Source organism: Galeopterus variegatus, unplaced genomic scaffold (genome assembly GCF_000696425.1).
Source record: "Galeopterus variegatus unplaced genomic scaffold, G_variegatus-3.0.2 Scaffold70, whole genome shotgun sequence".
Classification (NCBI taxonomy): domain Eukaryota; kingdom Metazoa; phylum Chordata; class Mammalia; order Dermoptera; family Cynocephalidae; genus Galeopterus; species Galeopterus variegatus.
In genome coordinates this window covers 1056150-1074633 of record NW_007726181.1, presented here as the reverse complement: position 1 = coordinate 1074633, position 18484 = coordinate 1056150, and the positions used below count along the sequence as shown (strand labels likewise).

The 18484-nt window shown below is 45.4% G+C and overlaps 1 protein-coding gene across 4 annotated transcripts; it reads left to right on the top strand.

The window, feature by feature from the left end:
* The first annotated feature begins 296 nt into the window (after positions 1–296).
* LOC103594580 (maestro heat-like repeat-containing protein family member 7) lies at positions 297–17665 on the top strand. Of its 4 annotated transcripts, XM_008577814.1 has the most exons (10): positions 297–705; positions 1605–1742; positions 1942–2059; positions 2490–2630; positions 2940–3113; positions 9053–9211; positions 9458–9580; positions 10324–10429; positions 12046–12111; positions 17038–17665. In XM_008577814.1, the coding sequence occupies exons 1-10, from the start codon at positions 419–421 to the stop codon at positions 17409–17411; spliced, it is 1686 nt and encodes a 561-aa protein (XP_008576036.1). In that variant the 5' UTR covers positions 297–418; the 3' UTR covers positions 17412–17665. The 4 variants fall into 4 exon arrangements, with proteins under 4 accessions (XP_008576036.1, XP_008576050.1, XP_008576041.1 ...); XM_008577828.1 differs by lacking the exon at positions 2490–2630; XM_008577819.1 differs by lacking the exon at positions 12046–12111.
* Positions 17666–18484: the final 819 nt, after the last annotated feature.

The following is an 18484-nucleotide window of genomic DNA, read 5'->3' as shown; positions in this document are numbered from 1 at the left end:
TGTTAATACTATATATCAGATTAACACTTTAACCTTTTTTTTGTATTTTTATATCTAATAACTACATGATGGAGAAACGGCAGGGATTAACAAGGAGATCGATATGCAGAACTAATTAGCTTTTGTATCTCCTAATTCCGGAGCTAGCATCATTTTACTGGAGACCTGGGGGTGTGGCACGGGGGATGAGAGAGGAGGAGATTTGGGTGCCTGGAACTGAGGTGGACAAAACATGCCAGAAATCATTTTCTGCTGCAAATGTAGAGTCAGTTCCCTTTTCATTTCTAATGTCAAGTGAACAGAAGGGAACGCAGGTGGCATGAATGTGGCCCTCGTTTCCTTAGGGATGAGGTGTGGGTTCTCAGACCATGGATGTTTCTTACAAGGCTGAGTCAGAGTGAGCTGTGCCCACTGGGCAATGGAAGGGAGGGACAGGTTGGGATTCCCACCAAGGCTTTCATGTGAAGGGTCATGGCCCAGGACTGGTCCATTCTGTGTCCCTCCTCACCAGGTGACTTGTGCCTTGTGTGAGATGCTGTCAGGACCCCTGTGCCAGGAGGCTGTCCAGGAACTCTACCCACGGCTGTTGGTGGCTGTGCTGTGCCATCTCTACTGGGTGATTGAGCAGAACGTGCCCCAGAAGATGGTGGTATACAGCAAGGAGGAGATCCCTGGCAGCAAGAGCAAGACCTTTGACCCCACTAGGTAAGACCCACCTCCAGGTGATGGAGAAGTGGAACCAGCAATCCTGAGAGTCCTGGACAACTGGATGCTGATCCTCTAGGGAGATCAGCAAGCGAGGGAAGAGTAGAAGCGGGCACATAGAACGTGGCGTGGGTGCTGCCCCACCGTGCACTAGAGTGGTGTCACAGACTGTCAGTTTCTCATCAGTCTTCTTACTGTATGCACTCTTCCACCGATCCACACAATGCAACGGCTCATGTTCAGGCTCATGATTCCATGCATGAAGAGATTCAATTAGATGGTAAATGACAGACGCAAGACTGTGTCATTCTCTCCATGCAATTTTGGCCATTTGAATCAGTCTGGTTGGCCTCTGGCTTGGCTTCGTCACTAGATGTGTCATCTTGTACAGTCGCTGGAATTCAAGGTTAGGGGTTAGGGGTTGGGGGTTAGAGTTAGGTAAAACAGGGGTTGGACTCCTAAATAAGTGGTTGCCATACTTTCTTTTTTTATCTCAAGACATTTTATTCAAATGAAATCCTATATGGAAATGAAAACAAATAAAACCAGTAAGGCAGAGACATTCTGATTAAGTGGGCGTGAAGGTGAAGAGAGAGATCCTAATCCTCCTTCTGTGCCCTGGACAACAGGATTTAAAAACCACAGCCCTAGAATATCTCTGTAGTCTCTTTTGCAGGACTCTGTGGTTGGAAGAGGGTCAGGGTTGCAGGGGTTGGGTAGATGGGCAGCTGGAGATGGGTTCCACAGAGCCATGAACTGTTGTCAGCAGGAAAGCAGAACCTAGCTACCAGAGCTGAGAACTGTCTCCTGCTCACCGGCATGGGGTGCGAACCAGGGTGTAACGCCCTGTCCATCCTTTGTCCCTTTCTTTTCACAAACCCAATGGCTGTCGGCTTCAGCTGTGCCCTGGAGGTGGTGAAGTTGGTGCTCCTGGCAGCTGCATATGATGGAGTGGTGGTCTATGCCAACAAGCATCACTGCTGGGACCTTCTGTCCAGCCCCAAATCTTACTACATAGGGATCATGGACCTGGCAAGGTGGGACCATTTCCCCAGTACTGCTGGCCCCAATCTCCCAGGTCCCAGCACTCAACTATGGTAGCCGTCAACCCTCCCTTCCCCATCTCCCAGCTCTCTGGCTTCCTGAGTCCTCAGCCCTCATGTCTTTCCTGTTCTGTGTACATTGGTCCTGGGCCACATCCCCCAGAAACTTCTTGCTTCCTGTGTCCCATCTCAGTGGCATTGTGAAGAACTGTGAGCCCTCCATTCTGCACCGGATCCTGAACCATGTCAGGAACCTGCTCTACAACGTGAACATTCGTCAGAGGATCCTGGCCAGGACCTTCTATGTGCAGGTGAGAGGTGGGAAGAGCTGACAGCTCCAGCCATCCATTTCCTGGAGCTGAGGAACTGACTATTGAATGGAATGTTAAACAATGTGCTCCAGAATGGAGAAAGGGATAGAACCAAGCCATTTACAATGGGTTTACCTTCCTTGGAACTTCAGGGTCCTGGATAAAGGAGCCAGGAAAAGCCTGGGAAGGGCGTGGCAGTTCTACTCCTCCCAGAATGACCCAGGGACCCCAGCATCTGGCTCAAATTCAAGCCTTATCAGCATTATCTCCCAATCCCTTATCCTTGGTCTCCACCCCATGTGTGCAGACCTGCCACTGCTGTCAACTGGACACAGTCCTTCCCAAGTATGGGGCCTGAGGGAGGGCTGGGGAGTACGGGGTACCCATGACCTTTTCTCCGTCCATGGCTGTTGTCTCCTTACCCCCACAGCTCCTCTGGCACCGGTCAGTGGCGCAGACCCTGGGGCACGACTTTCTGGGCAATATAATTAGGTGGATCAAGGAGCCTGACCTCATTATGAAGGAAATTGGTCTCCGAGGAATCAGTAACCTGGCAGTGCACCCAATGCATGTAAGAGGGGGGAGGGCCAAATGGGATCAAGTGTTGGTCCCAGAAGCATCTGATTCCCCTTCCCTGGGGCTCTCAGTTGCTCAGGCCTTAAGCTATTCACCAAGCCTCACCCCAGGGCGTCACAATCCCCAGAGGGAAGACTTACGTGGACTTGTCCACAGCTGCCTGGACTTGTCCCCCAGCCTTCCGTTTCCTTGGCATGTCCAGTTGTCTGTCTGTTGTGGGCACCATCTCTTTTCTCCAAACCCTGTCCCCAGAGTGCTGCATGGTCCCCAGGGCAGTGAGTGATCTCTGCCTTCTTCTAAATAGACCGAGGCTCTTAAGAGCCTTGTTCCGCTCCTGAGAGGCTTCCTGAAGAATGAGGCACGGGTAACAGTGCAGGCAGTGAAAAGCCTGAGGAACATCATCTACCATGGGCAGGAAGAGGACACCAAGGTGGTCTTTTGCAGCATCTCCAAGCAACTGCGTCCACTCATCAACGATGTATGGGCCTGCATCGCTGGGACTGGTTGGGAGCAGTGTGGAACCCTGGACACCGAACTGAGGGGGTTGGGTTAGGGCTCAGGGTCCATGGTGGAAGGCTGAAATAACCAAGGGGCAGAAGAAAGGAGACTTGGCTGCTTGAAGCAGTGCATAGGATGTGTCCCAAATGCATTTCCTGTTATGTACAGATGTAGCACACTGTATTAGTCCGTTTTTGTTGCTTATAGCACAGTACACTGAACTGGGTGATTTATAAAGAAAATGAAATTTATTGATTACAGTTTCTGAGGCTGGGAAGTCCAAAGTCCATCTGGTGGTGGTGACAGTGACCCAGGGGTCTCACATTACAAGGTGGTGAAAGCAGAGAGAGCAAAGAGAGAGAGCAAGGCAGACTCTCCTCTTCCTTTAAAGCCCTCAGAAGCACGCCCCTGACCACCATTTTTAATTCTTTCTCTACTGCAGGGTCCTACAATTCAATCATCTCTTCAAGACCCCACCTTCCAATTACCATAATAGGATTTCCCACCCTGTTAACAGTCACAGTGGGGGCTAAGATTCTAAATCATAAACTTGGGGGACACAATTCAAGCTTCAGTGAGTTTGGGGGGACATAATTCAGTCTACTACCCACACATTCATGTACTTACTTTCTAACTGGAAGTTCCCTAAAGAAGCCATTGGACCAAAAATACAGAGGTAGCATACTGATAGGAAATCAGTTCCAACTCCAAGGGTTCCCTGGCAGACTGTACTCATGGAGTGAAGAGTGGGGAGAGAACTAATGACTCTGCCCTAATCCCAAACAATACAGGGACCTTAGAACGCTAGGATCCTTGTGGCAGGAGAAATTTGAGAGTCAGAAACTTGAACTTACCAGACCTACACCAACCCTGCCCACATCTCATCCTCTGTGTGAGATCTGTAGATTATGGAATTTAGAGCTGGAAGGGACTTGACGTCCCTGAGACGCTTGCTTATAGCACTCTTGCTCTGGCATTTATCACTTTTCCAACTTGTGAGCCTTGGATTTGAATTATTTTTGTATTGGTCTCATCTCCTCTATGACCCTGGACATTCCGTAATGACAAGGTTGTTGTCTGACCACCTACCTTTCAGTCACTTTTGAAATTCAGCACGTAGATTTGACTTAAAGCCTGAAGATAGTCTTTTCCCTTCATCCAAGCAACGTAAGGACCTTAGAATGCTTTAATTCTGACCACACCCTCCCGTGTTACAGATTCATGTTGTCTAGTATTTTAGTTCTACCTTCTTTTAAATGTCCAAATTTGGGGCTGGCCCGGTGGCGTGCTGCTGCAGTGCGCTGCTTGGGAGTGCAGTGGCGCTCCCGCCGAGGGTTTGGATCCCACATACAGACCGGTTCCCGCTCACTGGCTGAGCGAGGTGCGGGCGCAGTACCGAGGGTTGCGATCCCGTTGCCGGTCCCAGTCCGGTGTGGGCGCGACACTGAGGGTTGCGATCCGTTGCCGGACATGAAAAAAGACAAAAAGGAAAAAAAAAATAAATGTCCAAATTTGGTCTTTATATTGTCATCATCATGATTGTTATTATTTCTTACAGTCAATACTTATTTAGATTAGCCCATCCATTTACAACTTTCTTTGCTCACCTTTCTTTCTTGCAGCTCTTTCCTCCCTTCCAGATTCACTTTTTCCTTCTTTTATGGTTCCTTCAGTGAGGGTCTGTTAGTAGTAAACTTTTTCAGTCTTTAGTTGTCAGCAGTTTATGATGTCTCCAGGCATACATTTCTTTGGTTTCTCCCTATTTGGGGTTCACTGAGCTTCTTGAATTTCTAAATTTGTATCTTGCACCAAACTTGGAAAGTTTTCAGCTATTATTTCTTCAAAATTTCTCTCAGCTCTGTACTCCTTCTCTTCTTCTAGGACTCTGATGACAAATGTTAGGCCTTTTCATTGTCTCGTAGATCACAAGATTCTTTGTGCTTTTCGTCATTTTTCTCTTGGTTCAGATTGGATAATTTTTATTGATCTGTCTTTGAGTTCACTGATCCTTTTCTTTGACATCTCCATTTTGCCCTGAAACCTACCCAATTTTATATTTCTCAGTTCTAAAATTTTCCACAGCTATTCTTTATATCTTCTGTTTCTTTGCGGAGGCTTTCTGCTTCTGTGTTAATTTCAAGAGGGTTCACCACTGCTTTTTATAAAATAACTGCTTTAAAGTTTTTTTTTTTTTTTTTTTTAAAAAGATGACCGGTAAGGGGATCTTAACCCTTGGCTTGGTGATGTCTGCACCACGCTCAGCCAGTGAGCTAACCGGCCATCCCTATATGGGATCCGAACCCGTGGCCTTGGTGTTATCAGCACCTCACTCTCCCGAGTGAGCCACGGGCCGGCCCTGCTTTAAAGTTTTTATCAGATAATTCTAACATCTGTTTTCTCTTGATTTTAGCATACTCACTGTCTTTTTCCATGTGAGTTGGGATTTTCCTGGTTTCTTGCATGCTGAATAATTTTATTGTATCGTGGACATTATGAATACTGTGTGACACTGAGTCTTCTATGGTAGAGTGCTGAAACTTTTGTTTTGCAGGTAATTGACTGTGAATTCTGACTAGCTTTCTGTGGGCTGTGATTCCAATCTCAGTTCTGAGTTCAAAGCCTTTGCTATTCTGAGTTTGTGCCACTGGTGGCCAGTCTGGGACCTGGATGGTGGTCTATTCTGTAGCTCAGTTCTCAAAGTCTATGGTATGCTATTGAAGGTCAGATCTATGCATGCAGTGAGCTCAGGAGTTCTTAAACAACTTTATAGGATCCTTCTCTGCAACCTCCCTGGTACTTAACAGTTCCCTGGAGCTCCCTTTTTCCAGTCCTCTGGCCAGAAAGCTGGGGCTTTAGTTACCCTACCATGCCAGGCACTTCAGTGACTGTACCCACATCTGGTGCTAAGTGGCAGGAGGGCAGAGAAGAAATAAAGGAACAGAGGTTTTCCTCATCCTCTGGGGACCACAGCACCACCGAATGGAGAGTAAGGTTCCCCTCCTTCAGAGTTTTGGCTCTTACAGGCTCCCATTGGGCCTGCCTGAGGGCTGCAGCATGAAAGACTGGAGAGAAGAAAAAGAGATGAAGGGTTTCATCGTTCTTTTTGAGAATTTTGAGTTCCTTTTCTGGCTCCTTGAGTGTTAACTAAAGCATTCTCTTGGAGCTCTCTGTGTGCCAGTGCTTACCTCTTGGTTTTTGGTTGCCTTGCCTGCAGGCTGGGATCCCTGCAGATATTAAAGCCCATCCTTTAGGTTATGGACACCAGTAGTCCTCCCCACAGGGAAGATGAAGTATCAGCACCCTCGTCGTTTCTGGCCCCTGGGAATTTCCACCGCTTTCCTGAAAGCTCAGCTATGCATTTTAAAAAAATACTGTTTTTTTTTTTTTTTCTGTATATTTTATCTAGTATTTAAAGTTGTTTGGAGTGGAAAGGTTGTTATCTTCCATATTTCTGGATTTGGAAGTCAGGATTTAGAGTCTAATCAAGAAATATTAAATCTCTGTCATCTACACAGGGCAACCTGCTGAAATGGGGAAAGTACAACCCAGGGTCCTAAGGTCTGGGTGCCAAGTGCTGCTCTACCGCTCACCCAGTCCTGTGGGCTGAGGCAACCCACTGAGGCACAGCTCCCCAATTTATCATCTGTAAAATTTTCTTCTGTTATTTTGTTTAGAATGTTCTCTTTTCTCTTCTTTCTGTTCTATTCTTTGGAACTTCTTTGGATTCATTCTCCATGTTTCTTCATTTTTCTTTTATATTTCCTATCTCTTTGTCCACTTTGGAAGAATTCCTGGGCTGACTCTCCTCTTACAAATTCACTCTTTAGCTGTGATTACTCTGCTATTCAACCCATCTATTGAATTTTTATATAATTAAAAAAAAATGAAACAGGTGCTCTTTTTCCCTTCTTCTAGTCAGCAGAGTGATATCTCAATACCTATTACATTGTTGTGTAACATTTAATACATTATGAGGATGTTGCCTTACCTTTGCCTGTGTTTACTTATAGTTTCAAAGTTCAAATTTCTAAGCACTTTGAAAAATGAACTCAATATCTTTTTTAAGAAACCTTTGTGAGGATTCAATTATACTTTGATCTAAGGTTTTGTTCAGATGGTGTATTAGCCCATTTTGTGTTGCTATAACAGAATACTCGGAACTGGGTGATTTATAAAGAAAATGCAGTTTATCTGCTTACAGTTTCTGAGGATGAGAAGTCCAAAGTCCATCTGGTGTTGGCAACAGTGACCCAGGGGTCTCACATTGCAAGGTGGTGGAAGCAGAGAGAGCAGAAAGAGAAGACAGACTCTCCTCTTCTTTTAACGCCCTCAGAACCACGCCCCTGACCACCATTTTTAATCCATTCATTGCTGCATGGTCCTACAATGCAATCACCTCTTCAAGGCCCCACCTTACAATTACCATAATAGGATTTCCCACGCTCTTAACACTCACAGTGGGGGCTAAGTTTCTAATATATAAAACTTGGGGGATACAATTCAAGCTTCATTGAGTTTTGGGGGGACATAATTCAATCCACTACAGATGGTATTATTAACTGTGTCCTTGGATGCTAGTTTTTTTGTTTGTTTCTTGAATGTGGTTTCTTTCTTTTATAGTGTTGGTTTTCCTAAATCTTTGCTGATTCTTGGTAGTGATTTCTGGCATTTTTGTACCATCGATTCTTGGCTGGCCCTCTGTGAGAACAATGCCTGTTACTGCAGCCTGATGTCAGTAATTGTGGGCGAGCTTCCAGGGATATGGGGACAGTTGGATGTGCCACTAGCCCATCTTTTGTCTGCAGGGCTCCCTACTCTTCCTGGGTGTTATCAGACACCTGGGAAAGGTCTTATTTCTCTGGCCCAGACAGCACACTTCCTGCTTGGTTGGGGTGATGCGTGCCGCTGCTGCTTGCTATTTGGTAAGGGGGTTACTGGGAGGGCAGGTTGGAGGGAGAAACTGAACTACAGCACCCAAACAACCATCCTGTTGGTTGACCAGAGTCCCCTCCACTACCTATAGTCACAGTCCCTAAGAGCACACCCACACCCTCTGATACCTCCTGCAGCGCTCATCTATTGCCCACACTTTAGGCTGTGGCTTCTACTTTAATCCATTGTGTCCACTGTCTGTCTTTCAGGGATACTCTAGTCTCAGGTGGGAGGGTGGAGGAGAGGGGATTTAATATTTCAGCTGAATGTTGCAAATACTTCTCTACTGTTTCTAGGGTAGAAAGGGAGGACTGAAGCAATCCTCGCTTGCCCATCCTGAGCTAATCTGCATGTGATATTTTTTCTTGTCTTTTTTATTAAAGTATTGACATTGAATCATCTCTCTGCTTAGCCGCTTTGCTGTAATGCAGACATCCAACTTGTTAAAATGTCTGCGTTTGTTCAGGGACTGTCTGTCTTGTCCCACCGTATCTCTTTCTTATCTTGCACGGTGCCTAGCTCATGATAGATGCTCAGTAGATATTTGCTCAATTAATATGTAATGTACTCCTGAAAGTGTACAAAACTTAGCTGTTTGTGATCATTATTAATCAACACAAGCTGATATGGATTTAAACAATTTATTCACAGCATAACTAGGATAACTAACACGTGTATTTTTAAAAATTTGGCATTCTTGAGCTAAATCCTTAGAAGGCAGCATAGTTACAAGCTGTAAATGTGGTCCATGGTGGAACTGAAACTATGGTCTTGGTTTCCCAGAACTGTGCCTTAATAAACTGACTTCTTAGCTCTAGGGCTCTAAAGAGAATCACTCAGATGCGCACGCCACGTTGTCTTTATGTTAGGTGAGCACGATGCAACCAGAGCACATGGTGTGGAGAATGTGTCGTGGGAGGGAAGGAGTGGTGCCAGGTGGGCCAGGGGAACCACGGCCTCCTCTTCTCCTTTTGTGCTTCATGGCAGGAGAGGGACCAGGTGAGGATCTCGGCCACTTCTGCCCTGGGCCACATGCTACATCGAGTTGACAAATTCAAGCCTGGTTCCTCTGTCCGAAGAGAGATCTACACTTTTCTAGTCCCATTGCTGCTCAGCATTCAGGACGACAATGCCGAAGTGGTCAAGGTACTGGTCACCCCTGGACTGCCAAGCCCAGGCCCTAGTCACCCCTCTCTGCTGAGCAGAGCCCCTTCCCTTGGGCTCTTTCTCGGGAGTCCAGCCTGCTGTACGTTCTGTATCCAGATCTCTGGCCTCATCCTCTGGGCTGGCTCTGAGCACTTTCACGCTCTGCTCATGGTCTTCCCCTCTGCCCCCTGGCCTGGCGAGTCATAGGAACTGGGTTTGGGGGCTTCTCTTCTCTCCATCACATAGGCCTGTGCAGGGGCCCTGACAGAGTGGACTAACGTGATCGGCTGGTCGTCGCTCACCCAGACGTTCCGGCACACCACCCTCAGTGACCACATCCAGGTGCTGGAAGAGACCTGCAAGCACCTGGTGAGTGAGTCTGAGGAAGCCGGGCCACCTGGCTGCAGCTGCAGACTCAACCACAGGCTCGCGGGCGAGGAGAGGAGAGTCCATGGTTCTCCATGTTCGATTCTCCTCACATCCCAGTCTTTGCCTCCAAGGCTGGGAAGGTCATGCTGGGTTACAGGATGGTGACAGACCAGAGGTCTTTGGGGGAGAGGGACGGGAAGAGATATGGGCAGTGGTCATGGTGTGAGGGCCTGGGGCTTCTGCGAGATCAGGAATAGGCCAGAGATCAGGAATCCTTATTGAAAAGTAAACATATAAGGGCTGAGTGGGACTAACATGAGGAATTCTAATATTACAAACCCCTTACATAGGCACAGTGATTTACTAAGCACTTTTATGTCCATTACCCCACTGAAGCCTTACAGTCATGTGAGGGAGGCCGAGCAGGCCTTATTTCAGCTTTACAGATGAGAAAAGTGAGGCCAGCGAGTGTCAGGCCAGCATCTAAACCCGGCTCTCTGGCTCCACCTCAGCTGTTTTCTCTCTATCCTGTTCCTATCGGTTCCCAGGAGTAAAATTCTTCTCATGAGCTTGCTTCTGAGTCTGTGGGAGGGGTGGGGAGTCGACAGGTTCCAGCAGCTGAAGCTGGCTGAGGACAGACATGCCACTGTGGACAGGGTGAGAAGGCGTGGCTGTGAGGAGTCCACAGTGGAATGCCTGGGGGCCCCTCTCCTGGTCAGCACCATGCCTCTTTGGCTCAACAGGTCCACACAGGCAAAATGCAGCTTGTGGGGGAGTTACTGTCCCAGAGCTTTGGCTTCCTGAAGAGCTCTCAGTCCTTCCTAAGGGCAGCCGCAGTCACTTTCATAGGTAAGGGGTTGCTCCTGGCGATTTCTCCTTCCTCTGGTCATCAGGGAAGGCCTCCTTGACCTTCTGCTAAAGGGCTAAGCCAGACCATGGGACAATGGAGCAGGTCATCTCCTTTCCTACCCTTGACCGATTAGCAAGGTTGACCTGAGACCAGGCCTCAAATTCTGCTTTAGAAAGGCTCAGGGGAGGGAGAGGAGGCTATGTTCCTTTACTCCGTCTGGACTCTGCTTTATGGGGAAGAGAAACATATCCATTTGAAGGGGGAACAAACTTTTGCTTCCACTAGGACCCCATGGACTTTAGAAAATATTTTTGTTTTGAGTTACAATAGTGGTATGTGTTAGTGTTGGAAAACCTAAAAAATTCAGATTGGTAAAAAGAAGAAAATAATACCAAAAATTCCACCATTTGATTTAACCATGGCTAATATTTTGGAGTCTTTGTCCTAAGATTAAACCACACACACACACACACACACACACATGCATGTCTCTATAAGCACTTTTTTTTTTTAAAGGTGACTTGTAAGGGGATCTTAACCCTTGGCTTGGTGTTGTCAGCACCACGCTCAGCCAGTGAGCGAACCGGCCATCCCTATATAGGATCGGAACCCATGGCCTTGGTGTTATCAGCACCACACTCTCCCGAGTGAGCCATGGGCTGTCCCTTATAAGCACTTTTAAAAACTGCAGTCTGGTATATGGTTTTTTCTCTTGCTGTATCTACCTACCATTACATATTCTTCACCATTACTTTTAATGACTGCATAATATTAATTCCGTTGTATGAATGGATTTATGAAACGATTTAATCAGTCCATAATTTTGAATATTAAGATTGTGCCATTTTTTTGTTTGTTTTTATAAGCAGGGATACAGTAGTTAAATCTCTGCATGCCATCATGATTATTTCATTAAAATCAATTTGAAGTAGAATTTGCAAAGGGCTTGCAAAATTTTAAAGATTTTGATACTTTCTGCCAAACTTCTCTCTAAAAAAGGTTGAATCGTTTTCTACTTCCAGCAGTACTGTATGTGAGTATCCATTTCTACAGACATTTGCCAACCCTGGGTAATATTTTTAAAATCATTACCAATTTGATGGGTGAAAAATAGTATCTTCTTGTTTTGATTAATAATGCTTTTGGACAGGGATTTTTTTTTTTTTTCCCCTTTGGCAGCTGGCTGGTCTGGGGATTCAAACTCTTGACCTTGATGTCATCAGCACCACATTCTAACCAAGTGAGCTAACCAGGCAGCCCTGATTGATAGTGTTTTTTCCAGCATGAGGTTAAGTATTTTTCCTATGTTTATTGGCAACGTGTGTTTCATTTTTGCACACTGACTGCCTGTGCCCTACACTGACTGCCTGTGCCCTTTGTTCGTTTTTTCCACTGGTGTAAGAACCCACAAAATCTGACATTCTGCCGACAATATTTTTAGGTCATAGCCACTCTGAGGGTCGTTCTTTCACTAACATCTAGGCTGCAGGGCACTCTTAGAGATATTCTTCGCTAAAACTAGTTTACAAATTTCCTTGTTCACTACTGAGCCTGGCGAAAGGGGTGGCCTAGAGGTCCAGGATCGGGAAGGACTTTGCATCTGTTTTGTCTTTAGGATTAACAGCTAAGAGGTTAAACATGAATCACATACATGAAAATGATGTGCAGCTGATATGGGATGGTGAGTCTGGGCCTCGTGCCTGGGAGGTGGGTTACGTGGAGGGGCAGGTAGGGAGGGGCAGGTAGAATGCAGAATGGGGAGATTTCTTAAGGACATGTTTCATGATTTTAAAGTATATTTTTATCATTATTGACGTAACATAAAAAAGTAGAAAACAGAGAAAAGTAGTAGGAAATAACAAATTATTTGTTGTTCTGCTAGTTAGATAAAAAAAACTGCTAACATTTTGTGGATGTATCCTTCTAGTTACTGAACATTTATTGTGTACTGTTGGCACTTACGCTGCAATGGTGTTCAAGACAGACAGAGTCCCTGCCCCTAAAAAACCTGCAGTTTTTGTTCTTTTTTATTGCATTGACATTTTAAAATTTATGGTCATAGAAGAAATACACTAATATAGTCTCTTTGCAAAAAACCAGAAACATTATCAGTAAAGGTAAAGTTCCACATACCCCCGGTCCAGTCTGGCTTCTCTCCCCTCCCGCCCTGCCTGTTGGCTGTCTGGTTCTGTTGCCTTTTTCTGTGTACAAGTTTCATCTACATATGTCTGAACAGTCCGCATCTTGCTTTTGCACCACTGAACATGTTGGTACCTACAGATCTAATGCATTCCTTCAATTGCTGCATAGTATTCCATAGTATTGATGTACTATAGTTTATTATTTCTCATATAGATGAGCATTTAAGCTGTTTCACGTTTTTTGCTATTCAAACAATACTACTAAGAACGTTCTTATATGTGCCTCCTTATATACATTTATAAATGTTTCTCCAGGCTATATACCAAAAAGTAGACTTTTGTCATGCATATTTAGTTTAACAGTTAAAGTAAAACAGCATTGTAACCTTCCCTCCTGTCTTGACATTAATTCTAGTCACCATCCTTCCCAACTTAAAGGCTTTAAGAAGTTCCCTCAGTGGTATCTTGATGGTGTGCTCTCTTGGTTTTTGTTTGTTTGTAGTGATATTGTGTTACTCTCATTCTTGAAAGATAGCGTTACCGGTGACACAATTCTAGGCCAACAATTACTTTCTTTCAGCACTTTGAAGATATCATAATATTGTTTTCTGGCTTTCTTTGTGGCTATTAAGAAGACTGAGGTCACTGTAATTTTTGTGTCTTTGTAGGTGGTCTGTCTTTTTTCTCTGGATGTTTTGAGAGTTTTCTTTTTGTGTTTCATGTTCTGCAGAAGTATAGAGAACAGTATCACAAAGTCCTGGGTACTCATCTCCTGGCTACAGCAAGTGTCAGCCGTGGCCACTCTTGTTTTTTCTATATCTCTACCTACACCCTCTCCCTGCCAGGATTATTTTAAGCCCCAGACTTCATATTATTTCATATAAACATTTGAGTACATGTTTCTAGATGATACCCTTTTAAAATTAAAACACTAAAAAGATTATAATGGACACATGGACTAGAAAGCAAACTATGCATGATGTTTTAAGATAAAAGAGGTTCCAAGAATTTGTAGCATACAGGGGGCTTGAGACACCTCGTCCAGACCCTGGAGGCTGCCAGTGTACCCTTTGTGCCTCTGAAGTTAGGTGCACTTCAGAGAAGCATGGACTAGTCCTGATTTACAGCCACCTGTCCAAGTTCACATAAGTGAGTTACTAGGAGAACCAGTATTAGAATTTCCAATTCAGGGCTCTTTCCACTAGCCCTTGTTCCCTACAATGTTCTTTAACTTTACCAAAGTTCTGAGAAAGAGGTAGGGAATGGGAGCTGGGGTATGGAAGAAGAGGGGCTAGTATTTCCAATATCAGAAGAAAAATTTGACCTGACCTTTCAAAACCCTTCGTTGTTCCAGCAGCCAAACAGGCATAGCCATGTTTTATACAGAAGCTACTTGTGCCAGCTCCCTGCCCTTGCTCTCTCTATACAATTAGTTTCTTAATTACTGAAAACCTACTGTATGCTGGACACTCTTCTAAGCCCTGGAGATACTGCACTGAATAAAATGGATGTCCCTGCCCTCATGCAGCTTACATTCTAGTGGGGGTGGGGAACACTAAACAAGTACATATATGTTAAATAAGCACCGTGGAGAAAATAAAGCAAGGTAAGGGGAACGAAGTTTCAGAGGGTGGGGTGGGTGCTATTTTATACTGGTGATCAGAGAAGGCCTCTTCAATAAAGGGGCATTTAAGCAGAGACCTGAAGGGAGTGAGGGAGCAGACGGTGTGGTTGTCTACAGGAAGAGCATGTGGCGTGTTCAAGGAACAAGGCATTGATGTGGTTGGTGTGGAGCGAGCAGGAGGAGGAGTGGGAGATGAAGTTAGAGACCAGTGGTGGGGCGAGAATCGCATTGCGTCTTCCAGTCGTGGTGAGATTTAGGATTTTACTTTGCGTGGTATGGGAGCTTCATTAAGCATAGCTGTTAACTCCTCTAGGGGTGCTTGTGACAGGTGGTGGGGCTGTTCAATTCATTCTACTATTTTTTTTTTTTCCTTTTTGTACTGACTGGTAACGGGATTGCAACCCTCGGTGTCGCGCCCGTACTGGGGACCAGCAACGGGATCGCAACCCTCAGTGTTGCGCCCGCACCGCGCTCAGCCAGTGAGCGGAACCGGTCTCCACATGGGATCTGAACCCTCGGCGGGAGCGCCACCGCACTCCCAAGCGGCGCACTCTCCAGTGCACCACCGGGCCGGCCCAATTCAATTCATTCTACTATTGAATGGGAATGATTTTGAAATATTTGTTCTTCACTATTCTCCATGCTACAATTCCCTTCCTTTGATGCAGAGACAAAACAAAAAGAGTGCTGGCTTTTACAGATCGTGCTTCTAAGCCCTGTTGTATCTAAGAGTGTGTGTGTAAGTTAGAACATCCTGCCATGAATGTCACAGGCCCACTGTGGCTTTAGTGTTGCATGTACTTGTCCTCAGGGTGTTCGCCTTCTCATTTGAGCTCAATTGGAGTATCCCAGTGCCTGCTGAGAGATAATATTTTGGATATGCTGCTTTTGAGATCACAGAGGAATAATACCACAGAGGAAATAAATGCCTGGCAGACAACTAGAGATGAACAAGTCCTTGTTTCCTTTATGGTTCATTCACAGCTCTTCATTTAGAGAATAAAGTACTGAACTAAATGATTGTTGAGGGTCCTATCTTCCCTCCAAGTCAGTGGTGTAATGAAAAACATGGGCTCCACATTAGCCAGACCTATTTCAAATGCTAGCTCTCTCAGTAAGTAGCCATATGACCTTAGGTAAGTTGCTTAATCTCTGTGCCTCAGTTTCTTCCTCTGTACCACAAGGATAACAGTGCTGATCTTAAACATTGTTCTCAGTATTGAATGAACTGCATGTGAAGCTCCGAGCTGTGCTAGGCACAGGGATGTCCCTCAGGACATTTTTGCTGAATTGATTCAGGCTTCTGGGCCAGGGTGGGGGACAGTACTGAGAATGGCGGGTGGGGAATATACTCATAGCTGTGGTCAAGGAAGAATGAATTTGTCAGCTGCTCCGCAGGGAGTAGCCACATGACCTCTAGCATGCTAATAACTAGGTAGCAGTGTTTGTCCCCTTTGGGCTCTACCCCTGGCTTCAGTTCTGAGCCTGACACTCTGTACCTCTGCTGCCTTCTCCTTGTTCTTACAGCTGAGGTCTCTCTGTACCTCCTAGACTCCTCAGCCTATCACAGATTTCGCCTCACTTCCCTCATGCCACCAGCCTCCAGTAAAGACTGCCCAAATCACCTAGCCAGGAGGAAATTGTCCCCAAGGATGGTAATTCTAGTTACCATCTAGTGCCCAACAAATCTTGTGATCGGTAAATACTTTTTCAAATGACACAACTTTTCTGTTACAGCTTAAGCCCAGCTTTTTTTTGCTGTTCTAAGTATAAACAAAATCAACGTGATGCTGTAGACTTTGATGGGTTTGAATGCCTAAAACTAAAAACTTCTGTTGAGCCAAGATTCTTCCCGTTGCTGTTACCCTTTTCATGCTAAGGAATTTCCTGTCTTCATGCCTTCTGTTCCCACTCTAATCTAAGCCCCTACCCTTCCTGATTGGACCACTTTAACAACCTCCCAACACCCTCTTCCTCTTCTCTGCAGTATTCTCTGCACAACAGCCAGATTCTCTTTAAAACAGGTATGTTGGATCATGTCACCCCCATGATTAAAACCCTTTGACAGCTTTCCACTGCTCTTAGGGTCAAAGTCCGGACCATTGCCTTCACCCACTAGGCCCTGAATGATCTGATCTCTGAACAGTACTTTCTACACCATGAATGGGCCACCCCCATCTCCTGCTGGGAATGCTCTGCTCTGGCTCTGCATGTGGCTGGCTCTCAGCCTTTGGATCTTAGTTCAAATTGTCACCTTCCCAGAGAGGCAGTCCCTGACTGGCCTGTCTGAAGGGGTCCTTCCCATTTATTCTCTCTTGTTAGTTGGTTTGATTTCCTTCTTTGTACTTAATTTGTGTTTACTTGCTTATTTGTCTTTCCCCTGCTAGAACGTTAACTTCTTGAGGTTAGGGCGTTGTTCTCGTTCATCACTGTATATCCGGCACCTAGCCTGGTGCCTGGTGATAGATAAGTACTCAATAAATAGTTCTCGAATGAATTCATGATTATAACAGTGAAAGAAAAAGTGTTAATCCCATTTTTAATTAAAAAACCCTATCTATATGCAAATAGGTATTTAAAAAAGGATACTGCAAGGGTGAATACCAAAATATTAGCAGTGTCATCTCTAGGGGTGAGCAATTTTTCTTTTTGTAGAAGAAAATTGTAAAACTTGTATTTTAAATATTTTCTACAATGAAACAAGTATCGCTTTTACACCGTCGAAAATTATTCTAAACGGAGTTATGCAATGATGAGCTGGCATGTGGGTGGAGAAGGACAGGGTTTGGGTAGCCGGTCCTTAGGGACCCACAGTCTAGTTGACCCCTCCTTCTGATTTCAGCTCTTGGAAGTCTGAAGCATGATCCTGTGGAAACTGTCCAGTCCTTGGTCAGTGCTGTCCTGAAGAAAGTTGATGCAGATGCTTACTCCCAGCCTCCCTGTACCTCCAAGCTGAGCCGAGTAAGCAGTATCTTACTCAAGGTCCCCAAGAAAAAGATGCACCTTTTTAAGGTTGTCAAACGGGAAGGAGATAATGAAAATAATCAGAAAAAGAAAATCTGGGCTTGGGTCCAAGGTCTTCCAAATTCACTGCACGAGTGGTACAATAGGAGAGTGGAAAGTACTCCACTTGTCATCGGCCCCGGGAATAGAAGGCTGGCAGACACAGGAGCACCGAAGTCTAAAAGCCCACCGGAAGAAGCTGGGCTTGTCTAAAAACCGGCTGTGCGTCACTGTGAGTATTTAGAACTGGGCACCAGAGCTTTTTCCAGTTGTTTGTCCAGGCATCGCTGCTTTACTCGACAGACGTCTCTCTCTCACCTTCGGTCCCGCGAGGTGGGCTACTTTGGACTAAAGGAGGCAGATTTGATCTTGGAAGATACATTATGTTGCCGTTTTTCTCCCTAGGGGAGTGTTGGCTATCAGCATGTGTATTTGTCAATAAAACTTATTTTCTTATCTTAAAACAAGAAGGCTTCCATCCCAGTTCTTGGGATTTGGGATAAGCCTGGGTGACAGCTTCCTCCACCTTTCAGGAAGGAAGGGTTTTGCACAACCAAAGGGAGGAGAAGGGTGGCAGAGCAGCGTGGTACTTGGTTTTCTATCTTTGTTTCCATGTCATACATGTTGGATGAAATTCACATGACTGCCACACTTCCATGGGTTTATTCAGATTAGAGAGGGTAGGCTGTGGGTTATAAGCAGTCGAGTGCCAAGAACTCCATCCCTGTCTCTCATGCAAGCAGGCACAGCAGATTTCTGTGGAGTAAGTGACATTATTGTTGGGATAATTTGAGTTCATTTGAATTTATTTAAAAAAATCATTCTGAAACTTTAGTTTGAATACTTGTTCCCTCCACCACATAACAGTTGTAGGGTGCCCCAGTTTTCCCCACTTTGTTACTCCCCTGACTGAGAAACACTGGTGTGACCCAGCTAGCTGCGTGTTTTCCCTGCAGGCTTGAACCAAAGCTGAGGCCTTGAACTTTCCCAGGCACTGATAAAGGTGTTCAGGTTATTGCCCAAAACACTTAAAGAAACTAGCCCCGGCCCTGAGCCAAATTCCTTAAACCCTCATATAAACTCTGTACTGATACCCTTGTCGTGAACGGACATACCTGGGTAGAACACCCCTTTCACTTGCTGTCCATCATCAGGATGCGCTGCATCACCCTCTGTACGTAAGTTCCCTTATAAATGCTTTGGACTGATTACTGGCATTTAGTGCTTCTTTCTTTGGAATCCCAACCAATCATCTTTGGATGATTTGGGGCATTCCCTTGCAGGAA

What these genes read in the sequence shown, in the direction of transcription:
- LOC103594580 (XM_008577814.1), top strand. Translation starts at nt 419, where the DNA reads ATGGAAGGGAGGGACAGGTTGGGATTCCCACCAAGGCTTTCATGTGAA. An exon ending in GGGATCATGGACCTGGCAAG is followed by an intron (nt 1,743 to 1,941) that starts GTGGGACCATTT and finishes GTCCCATCTCAG; the next exon opens with TGGCATTGTGAAGAACTGTG. An exon ending in CCAGGACCTTCTATGTGCAG is followed by an intron (nt 2,060 to 2,489) that starts GTGAGAGGTGGG and finishes TTACCCCCACAG; the next exon opens with CTCCTCTGGCACCGGTCAGT.